The sequence below is a fragment of the Juglans regia genome, chromosome 3, assembly GCF_001411555.2.
Source record: "Juglans regia cultivar Chandler chromosome 3, Walnut 2.0, whole genome shotgun sequence".
Lineage (NCBI taxonomy): Eukaryota > Viridiplantae > Streptophyta > Magnoliopsida > Fagales > Juglandaceae > Juglans > Juglans regia.
Window position 1 is genome coordinate 5,522,452 of NC_049903.1, and position 16,440 is coordinate 5,538,891.

Sequence of the window (16,440 nt, forward strand, 5' to 3'; positions counted from 1 at the left end):
ATAGATTGAATTAACTTTAAACGCTGATATGATAGATGTCCTAATCTAAGATGCCAAAGCTTGAAATCCTGTTGTGTCACGGCATTGCAGATTCGAGGATTGGAGGAAATGGAGGTATCTTTGAAATTGACAAGAGTGGATTGGCTGACAGCTTTGTCTTCTTGAGAACTTGTGAGAAGGAAGTAAAGGCCATGATGAACTTTAGCAAGTCCAATTGTTATCCATGAAGATAGGACCTGTATGAAGTAAAAATCATTCAAGAAGACAAGGTAAAAAGAGGATTCACGAGTGAGCTTACTAATCGAAAGAAGATTAAAGGAGAAAGAAGGCACGCAGAGAATACTAGTAAGAGTAATGGTTTTTGAGAGTTGAATCGTGCAATGTGTGTAACATCAGCACGAGAACCATTGGTTAATTGAACTTGTGATTTGGTTGTGCAAATAATGAAACTAGGGAAGGAGGTGGAATAGACCATATGGTCTGTAGCACTAGTGTCAACTATCCAAGGGATATCAGTATAGCATTTTGTGACTTTTTGTGCATGAGTGATAGAAAATCATGCTGATGAGAAGTAGAGAAAACAGAAGAAGAAGGAACAATACCAGCCATTTTCGAGTAGGATGTAGTGGAAGAACTATTTTTAGTGGTTGATGTTTGAGACTGATTGGTGACTTGGGCAGGAGATGTGTCCTTTTGATTCAGATGTGACATCTGGCCATTGATGAAAGCCATGAGCTGCTAAATTTGAGGTTGAGTGCGAACCAATTGCGTATTCTTTAGCATCCATTTTTCTTAGCCTTGAGAGTTGACCTGATTTGCAGAGTGTAGGAAAAAAAAACATTTCCACCACAGTAACCTGGCTTAGACTTAGCAAATTTGAAGTTAGGGGGAAAGCCTATCAGTCTATAACACTTCTCCCAAAGGTGGCCAGGTTATGTAATTCTTTCCAAATTCCATTAAGTTGAGTAAAATACTCACTTATTGTTTGATTGCCTTGCATGATTGTATTGAGTTGCTGTTGAAGATGGTAAATCCTCACATTATCATGCTAAACAAACTGGGTCTTCAATTTCTCCCACACATCCTTTGCTGAACTTATGTAAAGAATGTTGGAGGCTATTTCTTTTGATATAGAGTTGAGCAACCATGAGAATATAAGATTGTTGCATCACAATCAGGGAATGTAGAGAGAATCTATCAAATCTGGTGTTGATATACTACCATCCAGAAACCCAAGCTTATTCTTAACAGAAATGGCCAAGGTGAAAGACCGATGCCAGGACAAGTAGTTTGGACTAGTGAGAGGAGGGGTGACAACCACAGTGTTGATGTTGTCATTGTGGTGAAGGTAGAAGGGGCTCTTTGGGTCCTTTGAGGGTGAGATGGTTGTAGTGGCAGCATTAGAAGAACTTTTGTTTGACATTGGTATGAAAGTAATTGAAGAGGAAAAAAGAAAAAAGAAAAAAAAGAAGAAGAAGAAGAAGAAGAAGCTGAAGCTGAAGTAGAGAAGGTGTATGATGAAAAGTCTGAAAGGGAAACAAAGAAGGATTGTTTCACAAGTCGCAGAACCCGCTCTGATACCATGTTAAAAAAATAAAAGGAGAGAAAGATGAATGATTTGAAGATACTATTTTCATTCACCAAATTCTGTACACAGCTGCGTGACTTATATGCAATTAACCAAAAAATCACACAACTAATGAAATAAAGGAAAGGGTAACAAACCTACATCTACTCTGTACAATTCTATGAAAGGTATGCACGTATACACTTTGTAGAAGGGAAAGGAAGAAACAAAATCCTAACTAACAGTGCTGATCAGGTGGAGTTGCCGAGTTGTATATATAGAAGATTCTTCACACACGTCCTTGCCAATTCCTTTGCTGCTGTCATGAAGTTTTGGCTTTTGCTATAGCGTGTTGAGGCTGTAGGGGCTATGTGATGGAGCTGAATTGGGCATCTTGATTTCTTTATGCTCTTTTTGAAAGTTTAGACGATTGTTGTTTTCTACTTTTTGTAGTCAATTATAAGAAATTGCCCAAGTACCTACCAAATGATCTTGACAACTTAATAGGGACATCGAATTTTGAGTAATTGAGCTAATTTGTCTTGAGGTCCTTTTATTGGTATTGGAGTTGACTAATGACTACCCTAATCCAATCAACTTTTAGAGCAAAGAGATGAGGGCCCGATCGTGCTTTTGCTTAAGGAACGTTAGTTTTTACCGCTAATTTTTATCTCTGTAAGTTTTTTATTTTTATTTTTTTTATTTAATGATTAAGTAAGTATTTTTCAATAATATTATAATTTTTTTAATTATATTTAAATATGTTAAAAAAATACATGTAAAAAAGTATATATAAAAAAAAAAAAAAAAACTCATTTTAAAACCACCAACGGCAACCCCAACGAGAGCTTTCAACGGTAAAAATAGCACCGCGCTTTGCTTAATCACCAAACAAGAACAGATAAATTAAATCCAAAAAAAAAAGTTCCCGAACTCAATATGGCACATATGTTGCCACGTACGTAAGTGATCACCATTATGCTTTCGAATAAAAAAAAAAACAATACAAAAAACAATTAATCCGCCTGACAATTATCTGTGAGAATGTGTTGGAATATTGTCACTTTTTATTTTTCTAATTGGAATGAAAAGGTATTTTATTTCTTATTTGGACCCAAAAAGAAAAACAAGGTTTATAAGGTTAGTACGAGATTAATATCAGAGCAAAAATAAACTATTTTATTGCTGTTGATCTAAAACTTATATGGTCGTGATTGGACTAGCTAGTATCGGACGTGTATAATAAAATAAAATAAACAAATAAAGGGTATTTCATTAGGAAGGAGGAAGAGGTCTCTCGTGGTCGGCCATCATCTTGACCTTAATTAAAAGTTGTTGTATCAACTATATTCGACCGTTAAAGTCGGTTCCTGAAAGTGATCTGTGAAGACTTGAGACAAGCTTCCAAGGAATTGCCGAAAGGCATGAGACATGCGATGATCATTAATGTTTACAACATGGCAACCCAATTAGAAGACCAATTATCTTATATCTAGTGGAATTGTGCTGCTGATCCCAATTCTTTGAAATAATCATGTATCTTGTAACTTTTCAACTTAAAAAAAAAAGAAAGAAGAGCCGGCCACAAGCTGGAAAAGCTAGCATTCAGGTTGTTTTAATTTAGAAGCAAGAGGATGTGTCTCAAATTCTAAAGTGAGATGGCCCATCTAGTTCCTCCTCTCAAGGATGAGATTATTGTCTCATGTAGAGAGCTAGCCTCGCTCTCTTTTTATTATCTATGTTTTTGATGCAGTGCTCTTGAAGTTTTCTGCACATATATACCTGTCAACGACAACCAGAACCATTCTAAGGTTGTGATCCATATAACAAAGTAAGTTAGACCAGTTGGTAGGCAACAGAACACATGCAACCCACGTACGTGTACATATATAGTATATATATACTGTGCTATGTGGACTGAAGACAGAATATATATACGATATATATAAAAATACTATATATAGTGTATATATATATAAATGAAAAATACTATTTGCAACCAACCTGGAGAACCCCTGCGGCATTGCATCCGACATGGCAAAATAGAAACGACGTCGTAAAATACTTCTCCATCCCCATGAAGCCCATTCTCGCGAAGACAGAAGTTTGCTCTTTGTCTTCTCCATCCGATCCCCACTCTCCTCCACTAATCCCGTACCTTCATCTGTTCTCAATTACTCCATTAAGTTTAAAAACCTTACACGGCTAGACATACCAAGCACATGGAAAGCAATGGAGGCGCTATATGATTCTGGCAAGGCTTGAGCCATTGGAGTAAGATATTTCTCTACAAAGAAGCTGGAGGCTTTGTTCTCTGGTTACTCAATTATTAACTTTTTTTCTCATTTTAAGGTTATTTACCATTGGGTTCCCCCGCTATGGAGATTATAAAAATGAGGTCCTTAAAAACCCAATTCTCCTTTGGGTTGCAGAAAAACTGGGGAAGACTCCTGCACAAGTGGCTCTTGTTGGGGGCTGCAAATGGGTCACTGTGTACTACCTAAGAGCATAAATGAGACAAGGATTTGACCCAAAACCAAGATGCCAAAAAACAAAATCAAACGAGGAAGCTGAGACGATGTCTTCTTTTGTTCTTCGGGAGAGACGTCCGTGTACTTATAGGTTAAAGGCAACAAGAAAATTATTGAACTTCTTCAGTAAAACAAGAAAATTACCTACAACTTGGGCTCAAGAAAGGAGAAGGCAATCCCCAAACCAATAAAAATTAACCTATACTACCTCAAGCAGACTCATTGTAATATACTAATTCCTAAACAAAAACCGACCAAAATCTTAGCTTTGAATACTGAAGCAAAAAATTAAAACTGAACCCCATTCAAGATGAAGAAAATCTAAACCCACTGAATCACACCCAAAACCCACTAATCATCATTATTAATCTTCATCAAATCATCATTAAGAAACAAAACTAAGCCACCACCATGTTCAAACCAAGTCAAAACCTCCAAAACAATGGGTCGCTCCCAGAATCCTTTACCTTTTTAGCCTCTCGCTCTTCTCAATCTTCGTTTGTTTTTTCTCTCTCTCTCTCTAATTTCAGCTTTCCTCATTTTCAATTTTTTATTTTCTTCTCCTAGAAAAAAATAGGAGACAGAGAAATGGTGCGTTTGTGAGCCTTTTTTTAATATCAACTGATGTGGCCAGTCGATGTTGCGAGGGTTCCCCACCCTCGGTTGCCCCTAGAAGAACTGCATATATATATATATATATATTATATATATATATACACTTGTCAACGACAACCAAAACCATTCTAAGGTTGTGTTTCATACAAAGTAAGTTAGACCAGTTGGCAGGCAATAGAACACATGCATATATATAAATATATAGTTCTTCTTGGGAGCAGCCATTGTAATGGTGCACACATTGCACACCCTACGTGGTTATGTTTTTAAAGCCGGTCCTCGCAGCCCTTCTCCTTCTCATTCTCGTTTCTCTCTTCTCACTCATGTCCCCGTTGTAGCCCAGATTAGCCGCAGTCGTCAACTGGGCCCCCCACTGCAGCCACCGAACACCACCACCGAGCCCTTCCTCCTCCCCCAGCCCGAGGCCCGTAGCTCCTCCTTCTTCCCTCGCACGCACGCCCTCTCTCTCTACACACTTTCCCCACATTGCGGCTCAGATGTGCCACCTACAGCCGCGCGTCGCCTCCCACGAGCAAGCCGGACCTCCACCCCTCAGCCATACCCTCCTTCCCTAGCCCACGCCGACCTTCCTCTCTCCCTCACATGCCCTCTCCCTCATGGGTCCTTTCTCCCTCACGGCTAGATCTGCACCACCTGACCACTGTACCGCTTGACAGTTGACGGCACCACCAGCTCCACCGTAGCCTCCCCGTGACCACCCCTTTCAGATCTTGGGAGAACGGGCAATACAAGATGGGTGGGGGGAGAGAATGGGGAATGCGGGGGTGGGGGAGAAGATGCGCAACGTGACGCGGGGTAGGGGAGAGGATGTCGACACAGGTGGTGGGGGTGGGGGCGACGTGGGAAGCGAGAAAGGAGGAGAGCTGGAAGACGTAGGGGGGAGAGGAAGAAAAGAATTTCAAGGTTGTTTGTTGTGAATTGAGTCTGAGAGAGGGAGATCCAATCATTAATCGACACGTAAGGTGTGCAATGAGATGCAGCAAAACAGTGGCTGATCTTAAAATTTTTTCATATATATATCATCTTTCGATGTTGATATTGCGGCATTGGCTTGTGCCTCGCTCACTGCCTTATCAAGTACTACTACCCACGTACGTGTACATATATAGTATATATATACTGTGCTATGTGGACAGAACTTATAAGTTAATAATTAACCATATATGCACCAAAAGGATTATGGATATATATCAATATTAAGTGCTTGAATCGTTTATGCAAAGTTTTGTGGTGCAAAATCTCGACTGAAATGTCCATTTCGTTTATGCCCTAGCAAAGATGGCGTGAAAGAATTCAAGCGTGGTTCAATAAAGCATCGCGGCAGTCACAGGTTGGTATTATTCTTATAATTGTGGTTTGGAGGTTGTCGAGGAGGCGGTGTGTAGCCCGAATGGAAGGAAAATCTGAAGTTTGGGTGTGGTTTGGAACTCAATTAAATATTGAGTTTGTATAGTGGCTGAAAAGGTTTCTTAGGTCAATCGTCTGTCTAGTTCAGATGTCGCTATATTGAATCATTTAGACATTCGGATTGTGGAAAAATGTCGAGTAAACACTTGAGTTGTACGTTGGCCTAAGCCTAGCCTCGGTAGATTTAAATTAAATTTAGATGGAAGTAGTTTGGAAAACTCAGGTAGTGGTGGTGGGAGAGGTGTTTTAAGGGATAGTACGGGCAATATTGCGTTTGCTTTCTCTAAATCTTTTGGTTATTGTTCCAATAATGAAGCTGAATTGAAGGCGATATTAGAGGGTTTGATATTATGCTAGCAGATGGAGTGTTTAACAGTAGATATTGAATGTGACTCCTCGGTAGTTGTAAATTGGGTTTTGGCTAAAAGGTGTACAGTTTAGTATCTCTGAGATTTTTAGGAAAAAATTTAATTTCACTATTCATCGTTGTTTTAGAGAAGCTAATAATGTTGCAGATTATTTGGCACAAAGTGGTGCTAAGAGGGAGGATAAGGTGTTCCGAATGGATGGACAGCTTACAAAAGATTTAAGAGGTTTGTATAGATTGGATAAATTGTAAATGGCTTATCTGCGGGAGAAATAAGTATTTTATTTTCAGTTAGCTGTGTTGCTGATTTTTGGGTCGTTTTGGTTCGGGTCCTATTTTTGTATAGGTGCAGTTTTATTTGAGGTTTGGGATGGTTTATTGGCTATTTGTAAATCCCTTGTGTCTTGGCTGTTATCATGGTAATTTTCTTCCACCATAAATTAGAGTTTTTAATAAAATTGGGAGGAGGTCATGATTAAAAATAATTAAATAAAAAGTGCCTGAAAAATTAGTAGTTTTAAACCGATACAATTTCGAGGAAACCCAAATCTTGAATTTAAGAAGGAAATGAACGTTGTAAAATAGCAGTACATGCAATATGAGTCTCATCACTCATATATGGCGTAGTCATGAGGCAGTACTTGTTTCTCAAAAATTAAATAGCTGATACTTGGTCCAATCAAGTCCATGAAAGTCTGATCTGGATCAGTATTGATGCGGTACTATGGAGGAGTCCTTCAAGATAAAACTTAATTAAATGTAAAATTCGATGAATTTCATTAAAATAAGACTGTATTAGATTAGTTAAATAGATAAATATAAAACTTTGAGTTACAGTAAATGTATAGATTTCTTCAAATTTGAAGGTCTATTATTCATTCATAAAATCTATTTTTTATTCACTTTTAATCTCTAAATGTCTTTTTTATTCATGTTTAATCTCCAACCGTTTTGTAATAATAATATAAGAATCAAATTAAATTATTAATCAATATATGATTAGTATAATTATAAAATATGAAAAAAATAAAAATATTTTTATTAAAAAAATTATATTGTATTATTATTTTAATGAATTCAATGGCTAATTTAATGTGGAGTTATGGCGAGAAAAGTTTTGGATTTATAGAAATCATGTATTTTTCATCAAAATTTAAAGATAATTTTGATAAATTCAATGTCAATGCTCTAAGAAATTCCAATGAGAATGATTCCGGCATGTATTGATCCGATATTGATCGATCGATCAAATCAAATGTGCACGTGAAAAATAGGAAAAATCCTTCATTTGCATGTGAGCTCGATGGAATATCAAATTGATGATTGAGAATGTGAAGATATCAGTTGTAGTCTGCATATCTAGCGCAATTAAATTCGTTTGACAATAATATTGTCTTGTATTCGAAAGTGTGCGCAATAATTTCGCATGTCTTGGCCGGTTGCTTCATTAATAGTACGGCTGCTTAAATAATTGTGCATGTTTCACGAGGCTAGCTGCAGCCTCTGCGCGCGCAGAGTCAAAGTCGAGCCAAACAAATATTGTTTGATATCATCAATTTTAATGCAATAATATTGTTTGACACGACCGTCGACGCCGGGATTTTTTTTCTTTACCTCCTGGTCGACATGGATAATCATGCATGCCTTTGTAGCTGATCTTTCATCTTTGATTTGTTGCTTGATCAAGGAACAGCATGGCTTTGTCGGTGCTATTTCCACGTTATTATTCTAATTACCAGGGCGCGGAATATTTCAACAATAAAACAAACCATATTATGAGATAGAAAATGAATGATTAATTCATTAATGATTTATTATATAAGTATTTGAAGATCGATCCATTAATTGTGTGCATGCAAGGTATTTTACAGGGCATAAATTTGAACTGCATGGAGGGGTCTATGCGACAATCTATATATGTACAACAAACAGCTTTAAGAAGAAGAAAAAAAACATATCTGAGCTTGCTTGGCTTCCATGCATGCATCTTATCTGTTCATTCAAGCATGCAGTTGCAACGTACTAGGGTTTGAATGACCTAACATTACATAGTTCAGTAGTTTACCTTAATTCGATACATGATTAAGATAACGTCCATAACACATGGAATCATGATATGCATGCGTATGTACAGATCAATAAGTAGAAATATATAAATGCCCGAATGGTGATCATGCATGATGAGTACTATTTAAATTCTGAAAATTGGAAAAAATGAATTCTGAGTAAATTGCATGCGCCTATACAAATTAATTAATTACATCGACAGCCTTTTAGCAATGATGCATGCTGATCTTCATTAATTTGCAATTATTTTTTTTTTCCCAACAACATATAGAATTTTAGTATTCACAGCGGGTAGACTGTAATTTGAAATTAAGCAAAGTCAGTACTCAATTTCCATTGAATTTAATTGCTATTGATGGAATTTAAAAAATAAAAAAATATATATACATATATAGTATATATATACATGCAGCATTTTTCACAGGAAATTATATGCTGGAGTTAACAACATTGACAAAAGAAAACCGTGCGTGTTGAATTTTGTGTACTATTATATAATATAACAACTCCTGTTGATAAATATGCAAAAGGTTGGTATAGCCGAAATTCATACAGTTAATTAATTTTAGTTTTAATTTTACGAAATTCGTCTTCTACTATCCGCATGTAGCAGAAAACAAGCATAACTACAAACTAGTCATCCCCACTGGCCACTACCCTCTGAAATCAGCAACCTTTTTTTAAAAAAAAAAAAAAAAAAAATTCCAGTGACACGTTAATCACGTGATAATATATATATATATATATATATATATATATATATTTATATATATTTATTGGTTTCACCTTTGGCTTTGGAGTCTGCTAAAAAGATTTCAATAAGTTAATGCCCAAAACGTCAGAGGAATTTGATTGTTTCTTCTGCTTTTAACTCATTCGTGTAGCTAGGCTTGGCATATCGATGGAGAACAACCCTAGTTCGTCATCCAGAACTGATCGAAAGACCATAGAGAGAAATAGGAGAAATCATATGAAGGCCCTTTACTCCGAGCTCAATTCGCTTGTCCCCCATCAAAGTTCAAGAGTTCTCTCTCTCTCTCTCTCTCTCAAGCACACACGCACAACACAAGTACATATAATACATTATTGCTAACAGTAACAGATGATGATCATGAACTTTGGATGGGGCTGCGCAGGATCAAGTGGCCGCATCGCTACCGGATCAGCTAGATGAAGCTGCAAAGTATATAAAACAGCTACAGAAAAACTTGGAGGAAATGAAGAAGAAGAAAGACAGCTTAATGGGAATTGAAAGGCCAGAGGCAAGCACAAATAGCGGAGTGACGGTGGGGTTAAGATTACCACAAATTGAGATTCAGGAAATTGGTTTTGGATTAAAGGTGGTTGCGATAACTGGGTTGGATTTTCATTTCGTGTTCAAGGAGACTGTTCGTGTACTTCATGAAGAAGGAGCTGAGATTATTAATGCCGGTTTCAGTGTTGTTGAAGATACAGTGTTCCACACAATACATGCTAAGGTAGGCAGTTTTTATTATTTTTCCTTGATCTCAAGCCCTCTTTTGCGAAAGATTAATCGTGTCTCGCGTTTGTTTGTTTGTTAATTTGAAGATAAACCTATTTTTGGCTTCATATATATATATTGATCTGTAGGTTGCTGGGGAGTCAGCATCGATGGGCAATGAAGCTGCAAGAATATCTGAGAGACTAAAGAAGTTTGTCATCAATGATGTCAATGTGATTTGAAGTACGTATTATATATAGATGATGATAAGATCGATGAAATAAGAATCGATCGATCATGAGATTTCAGTGCTCTCTGGCAACTATAAATCTTATGTTCCCAATTAGTGTTATGCATGTTATGTTGATATCAACAAATATATATATATAATACAACATCCATGTTGTATTTATAAATATTGGAGATGGTTTAATTGATGAAAAAAATAGGAAGAAATTATATACTTAAAAGTTACAGTTATAGGAATTAAGAGTAATTGATCAACATCAATTAATGCCAATAGCTAGCGATCGAGATAACTTTAGTTGTGCATATAATTTATAATTCTCTGGCTAATTGTACTATATATAGCTACTGATGCAGGATGATGATGATATGGATCTAGCAATATTTGATCAGCTAGCTTCTGTGTATAAATATATATATATATATATGGCTTAATTAGTACTATTATGTCATTAGTCCATACATGTATAGAATTAGAGCCGGCAGATCGATCGAATTGTACATGATATATCATGTCATAATTGTAAATTATCTCAGTTCAAGGCTTTTGAAGAAAATTAGAAGACCCGAATCTTTATTCGTCTTACAGCCCACCTTACTTTGTTAATTGCACATCTACGTCGCTTAGGAGGCGACTAGAATCTCTTAAAAAATTTCATGCTTCAAGATTAAGAGATCTAGGTGGTTTTTCTAAGAAATTGTAGAGAGAGATGAGAGTTTTTCTTTTGTACTTTCACTTTTTCAATCTTCTTCATTTAATGTATGTAAAACTCTTATTTAAAAAGGTTTCTCATGGGAGGTTAATTAACTTCCCTGAAGTTAGGTGGTAGTGGTGGCGAGTTAATTAATAATCTTTCTACCCATGTGGACACAACATGGGTCATGGGGTATCCACTACCAACATCTCTCACTTGTTCACAATAGGTACTATGTCCATTAACAATCTCATTTTGATAACTCAATCAATTATCTCTCACACAGAAAACGAAGCGTGCGACTAGACGAGAAGGCAAATGGTAGAAGTAATATATTAAGTCACCATCATACTAACATAATACATCACTCATAATATCTTGTCTATGCCTAAGATTATTTGATCTCGTTAGGTCAATGGTCGTTAATCCCTCATGACTTTATAACTCAAAACAATTCTTGACCTCACATTATATAATATGCTCATGATTATATCGAGTTAAAATGACATAATCGTTCGGGTTATGAGACATAAAATAACAAGTAAAAATCCAAACAATCTTCCCTAGATACTCATGTCAATTCAATTAGACTTGACTGTTTTTCTAAACATGCTCCGCGAGACCGTATCATTCATGATCCTAAGAAAACATGTTAAAGTTGCAACATCAAGTTTTCATTTCATGACATAGTTTCAGATTCAATGGCATATGAATAGATCATTTTTTGATCAATTAATGCTTACATAGTAATGGAGCAGGGACTCATCCAATCACTCCCTCATTTGATCGTTTATAACTCATACAGTATGAAATATATGTTACGGTGGAACTCCCACTTAATTAGACTTGCCACATTCCAATGCCGTAGGAATCTAGTCTAGTCGCCACAAATGCACTATAACTTGAGTTTCATAGCATAGTCATTTATCTAGCGCCTGCCTAAGATCTCACATTCCGCTTTAATTAGGTTTTATGAAGTTGTGCAAATATTTCATATACGACACTTGAAAGTCTCATCATAGCCAAGCTAAGTTGGCATTTTTTAATTTTATTTTAAATGCTCTAAAAGCATTAAGATATATACTAGCTCGCTTTCCAAGTGCCAAAATAAACAATTTGTCTCATCTTGCTCACTATTTAAGCATCAAGGTGATCATCCATATGAGTGGACTGATATTTGCCTGTGACACCTTTATAATGTGTGCTTTTCACTTAGTATTAATTAATTAATAATATGAGATAAATACAATAATCTCACTGTAATAGATACTAATAGTATCAAATGTACAATAACGTCTAAGGTATCCTCAATACAACATATATCAAATCCAATGAAGTCTCAAACTCCTGACACGAGTTTGGAAAATATTTCTACTAGTAACCTTAGTAAGAGGATTAGCTACCATCTTGCTAGTAAATATATGTTGTAAGATTACCTTACTTAATGCAACAACATCTCGAATGTAGTGAAAATGAATATCTATGTGTTTGGTTTTGTCATAGTATTTCGGATCCTTGGCATATGTCAAAGCTGTCATACTATCATTGTATATCTTAACGGCTTTATCTGTAAGAGCAGTAACCTCTAAGAGTTGAAAAAATATCATTAACCAAAAAGCCTCTTTTACAGTTGTTGAACAAACAATGTACTTTGACTCTATTGTGAACAAAACAATGCATGGTTGTTTCTTGCTACACCAAGAAATAGCTCCTCCACTAAACATAAATACGTAACTCATCGTAGATTTTCACTTATCTTTCTCCCTAGCCCAATCAGCATCGCTATAACCCTTCAATCTCATGTCTCCATCCTGATAGCAAAGAACGAGGTATGTTATCCCACGAAGGTATTGAAAAATCTTCTTAACTATTTGCCAATAAACAAATCTTAGGTTACCCTGATAACGACTAACCAATCCAACTATAAAGCAAATATCAGGTCATGTACACAACATAGCGTACATCAGACTTCTAATTGCACTTGCATAAGGAACTTTAGTCATTTCTTTCATTTCCTCATTATTCTTAGGGCAATGTTCTAGACTCAAAGTATAATCCTTCTGAATTGAAGTGTCTATGGGTTTGAAGTTGTACATACGAAATCATTCTAGAATTTTCTTAATGCAAGTCTCTTGAGACAAACTAAGAAACTTCCCAAATCGAATCATTGAAATTTTAACTCGTAGTACATAATTTGTTTCACCCATGTCCTTCATCTCAAAGATAGAGGATAATCACTCTTTTGTGGTGACAATTATTTCCATATCATTTCCAGCTAATAAAATGCCATCCACGTACAAAGATAAAATTAGAAAACTCTTCATTGTACGTTTGACATACACACAATGATCTTCTTCTAACATCTCAAAACCAATTGAAATAATGGCCTCATGAAATCTAAAGCATCATTGTCTAGACGATTGTTTCAACTGGCATACTTTGTGCTTTTGTCTCTCAACCTCTCATTGTCTAGTTCTCTATTGAAAAATGTAGTTTTCACCAATGTTTTGAATACCGTACCGGATGGCGTACCGGTCAAGACACTGGAACGAAATATTTCTGTACCGGTACCGTTTCGTGTACCGTTTCGGGATAGTCGATATATGAATAAATTATATATATAAATATATATAACAATTATATTCTAAAATAATAGTTTATATATGAATAAACTATATATAAATACATACATACATATAAATTATAAATAGTCTAATCTAAATTGGGGGTCAAAAAATAAACTTGTAGTTTGAAAAAATGAAAAAAAAAAAAAAAAAAAACACAGGCCGAAATATCGGCCGGTACCGGCCGAAATATAGGCCGGTACAGGCCGAAATTTAGACCGAAACGGCCGGTACGGCCAGTATTTTGGCCGGTACGGTATATATCTAGTACCTGTACCGGCCGGACGGCCGAAACGAAAAATTTCGGCCGTACCGGCCGGTACGGTACGAAATTAAAAACATTGGTTTTCACATCCATTTAAAAAAATTCCAAATCAAGACGTGCAATTATAGTTAGAATGAGACGAATAGAAGCAAATATCACCACAAGAGAGAATATTTCTTCATAATCTATACTCTCTCTTTGGGTATAGCCCTTCGCCAAGAGTCGGGCTTTATACTTATCAATTGATCCATTTGTTTGGCTCTTAAAATATATTTGTCTCTAATAGATTTGCGCCAGGTGGAAGATCAACTAACTCTCAAACTTGATTCTTTGCCATAGAACTCATCTCATCTCTCATAGCAGCCACAGCCTCCTACTCGTGTGGGCTTAGTCTTGGCTTTGTAGGTTGTCTTGCCTCTACTTCACTTGCCGCGGAAGAGGGTGTATATCACCTCCATCGTTCTCAGTGTTTCCCAATGTCTAAACACAAAGTTGAATCATCTTAATATGTATGTGCGTCGATAAAGTGAGCAAAAATGAACCCCAAGTGCAAGGACGGATCACACTCTCTGTGCTTGAGAGTGGGACTAGTAAAAAAAAATATTGTTCAACGTCTTCTTCCTCAACCCAAATTTCTGGTTTTTCTTGATTTCAACCATCTATTTTCAATCAGTGATAACTTACTCATACTAAGCCCGAATTAAGCGTATGATATGTCAACTTAAAGCTTATGAATCTAGCTTTCTACCATATAAAATTTATTTCTAAAAAATAAGATTTGGTTGGTTAAAAGTTAGCTCAAAGTCATGGTCCAAACATGAACTTTAAAACTAGGGTTTTGGATTTCTTCTTCTATATGCAATGAAATTTTAGCAAATTTAAGAGACATGATTATGGCATCATAAAGAATGTATTCATGTAGAGAATTCAACCTTAAACATGTCATATTGTAGTCTCTAATGAAAAATCTGAAACACAAACAGTCATGGTCCATCATCAATTACATGTTTTTAAATTCATTCTAAAGCATTAAACAATATGTAATCATATTCATATGAGCAAAAACAAACAGCATAGACTCTGATACCAATATTAAATGAGGTTAATTAGAATTACCTCAATGAGAAAAATTCCCACAAACCCGGATCTTTGCTCCTCTTACATCCCACGTTACTTTATTGATTGCACCTCTACGTCGCTTATGAGGCTACTATAGTCTCCTAAAAAATTGCAAGCTTCAAGATCAAGAGATGTAGATAATTTCTCTAGGAAATTGTAAAGAGAGATGAGAATTTTCTTTTGTATGTTTACTTTTTGACTCTTCTTCATTTAATGTATGTAAAACTCTTATTTAAAGAGTTTTCTCCTGGATAATCTCTCTACCCATGTGGACACAACATGGGTCATGGGGTACCCACTACCAACACTTACTATATATACATGTAATTGGTGGATATATATATATATATTTATAGAATTTGGGATAAAATATGGACTTCAAGGCGCACATGCATGCAATTTGATCAATTCGTGTGACAGAGAACGTACATCATGATTTCCTAACATGTATACATATATATAGCAAAATGGTCCGTCGTTTATGGACATACATGATGTTTAATTAGACTTGAATTATCAATACTTAATCATACCAGATCAACTAAGGAATGAGGTTCAGAATAGGGAACTCTACTTGAACTCCCATACATAATACTATACTCCCCGTACATGTAAATCATCAATTATTTCACTGTTGCAATTATTTCTTCGACTAAATCACCACCATATATTTGTTTGAACAAAAAATGCAAAAGACTGAATTTGCATCTTGGATCAAGAATAACATTAATAAATATCAGTAAGTTAGTCTTTTCAATAAATCCTCAATATTTGTCATACTTAATCTTCATATTTACCGTCATACATTTTAATATTGAATCATTGAAATGAGATAAGATATAAGATGATATGATATATGAGATGAGATAATGTGGGATATGAAATGGGTGATGATATGAGATATGATATTAGATATACCAGATGGTATATGAGATGAGATAGGAAATGATACGATATATGAGATATGATATGATATATGAAATGGTATATGAGATGAGATATAAGATGAGTGATGTGATGATATATGGTATTAGCTAACAAGACGAGATATGAGATGATATGATATGATATATGAGATATGATATGATATATGAGATGGTATATGAGATGAGATATAAGATGAGTGATGCAATGAGATATGGTATTAGCTAACAAGACGAGATATGAGATGAAATGATATATGAAATGAGATTATATATGAGGTGAGATAAAATATAAGATGATATGATATATGAGATGAGATATAAGATGGTATGATATATGAGATGAGATATGATATATGAGATAATATATGAGATTAGATGAGAAATGGGAGATGAGAGATGAGATGAGAATGGGGGACGAGATGAGATGGAAAAAAATCAGATGAGAGATAATATAAGAATGAGAGATGAGATGAGATGAAATAAGATAAGAAAAATTGAGACTCGATGAGATATGAGATGAGAGATTAT

General features: G+C 35.6%; 1 protein-coding gene across 1 annotated transcript; it reads left to right on the top strand.

The window, feature by feature from the left end:
• The first annotated feature begins 9,389 nt into the window (after positions 1 to 9,389).
• LOC109014440 (transcription factor bHLH162-like) lies at positions 9,390 to 10,380 on the top strand. Its single transcript, XM_018996908.2, has 3 exons — positions 9,390 to 9,599; positions 9,712 to 10,053; positions 10,187 to 10,380. The coding sequence occupies exons 1-3, from the start codon at positions 9,477 to 9,479 to the stop codon at positions 10,277 to 10,279; spliced, it is 558 nt and encodes a 185-aa protein (XP_018852453.1). The 5' UTR covers positions 9,390 to 9,476; the 3' UTR covers positions 10,280 to 10,380.
• The last annotated feature ends 6,060 nt before the right edge of the window (positions 10,381 to 16,440 follow it).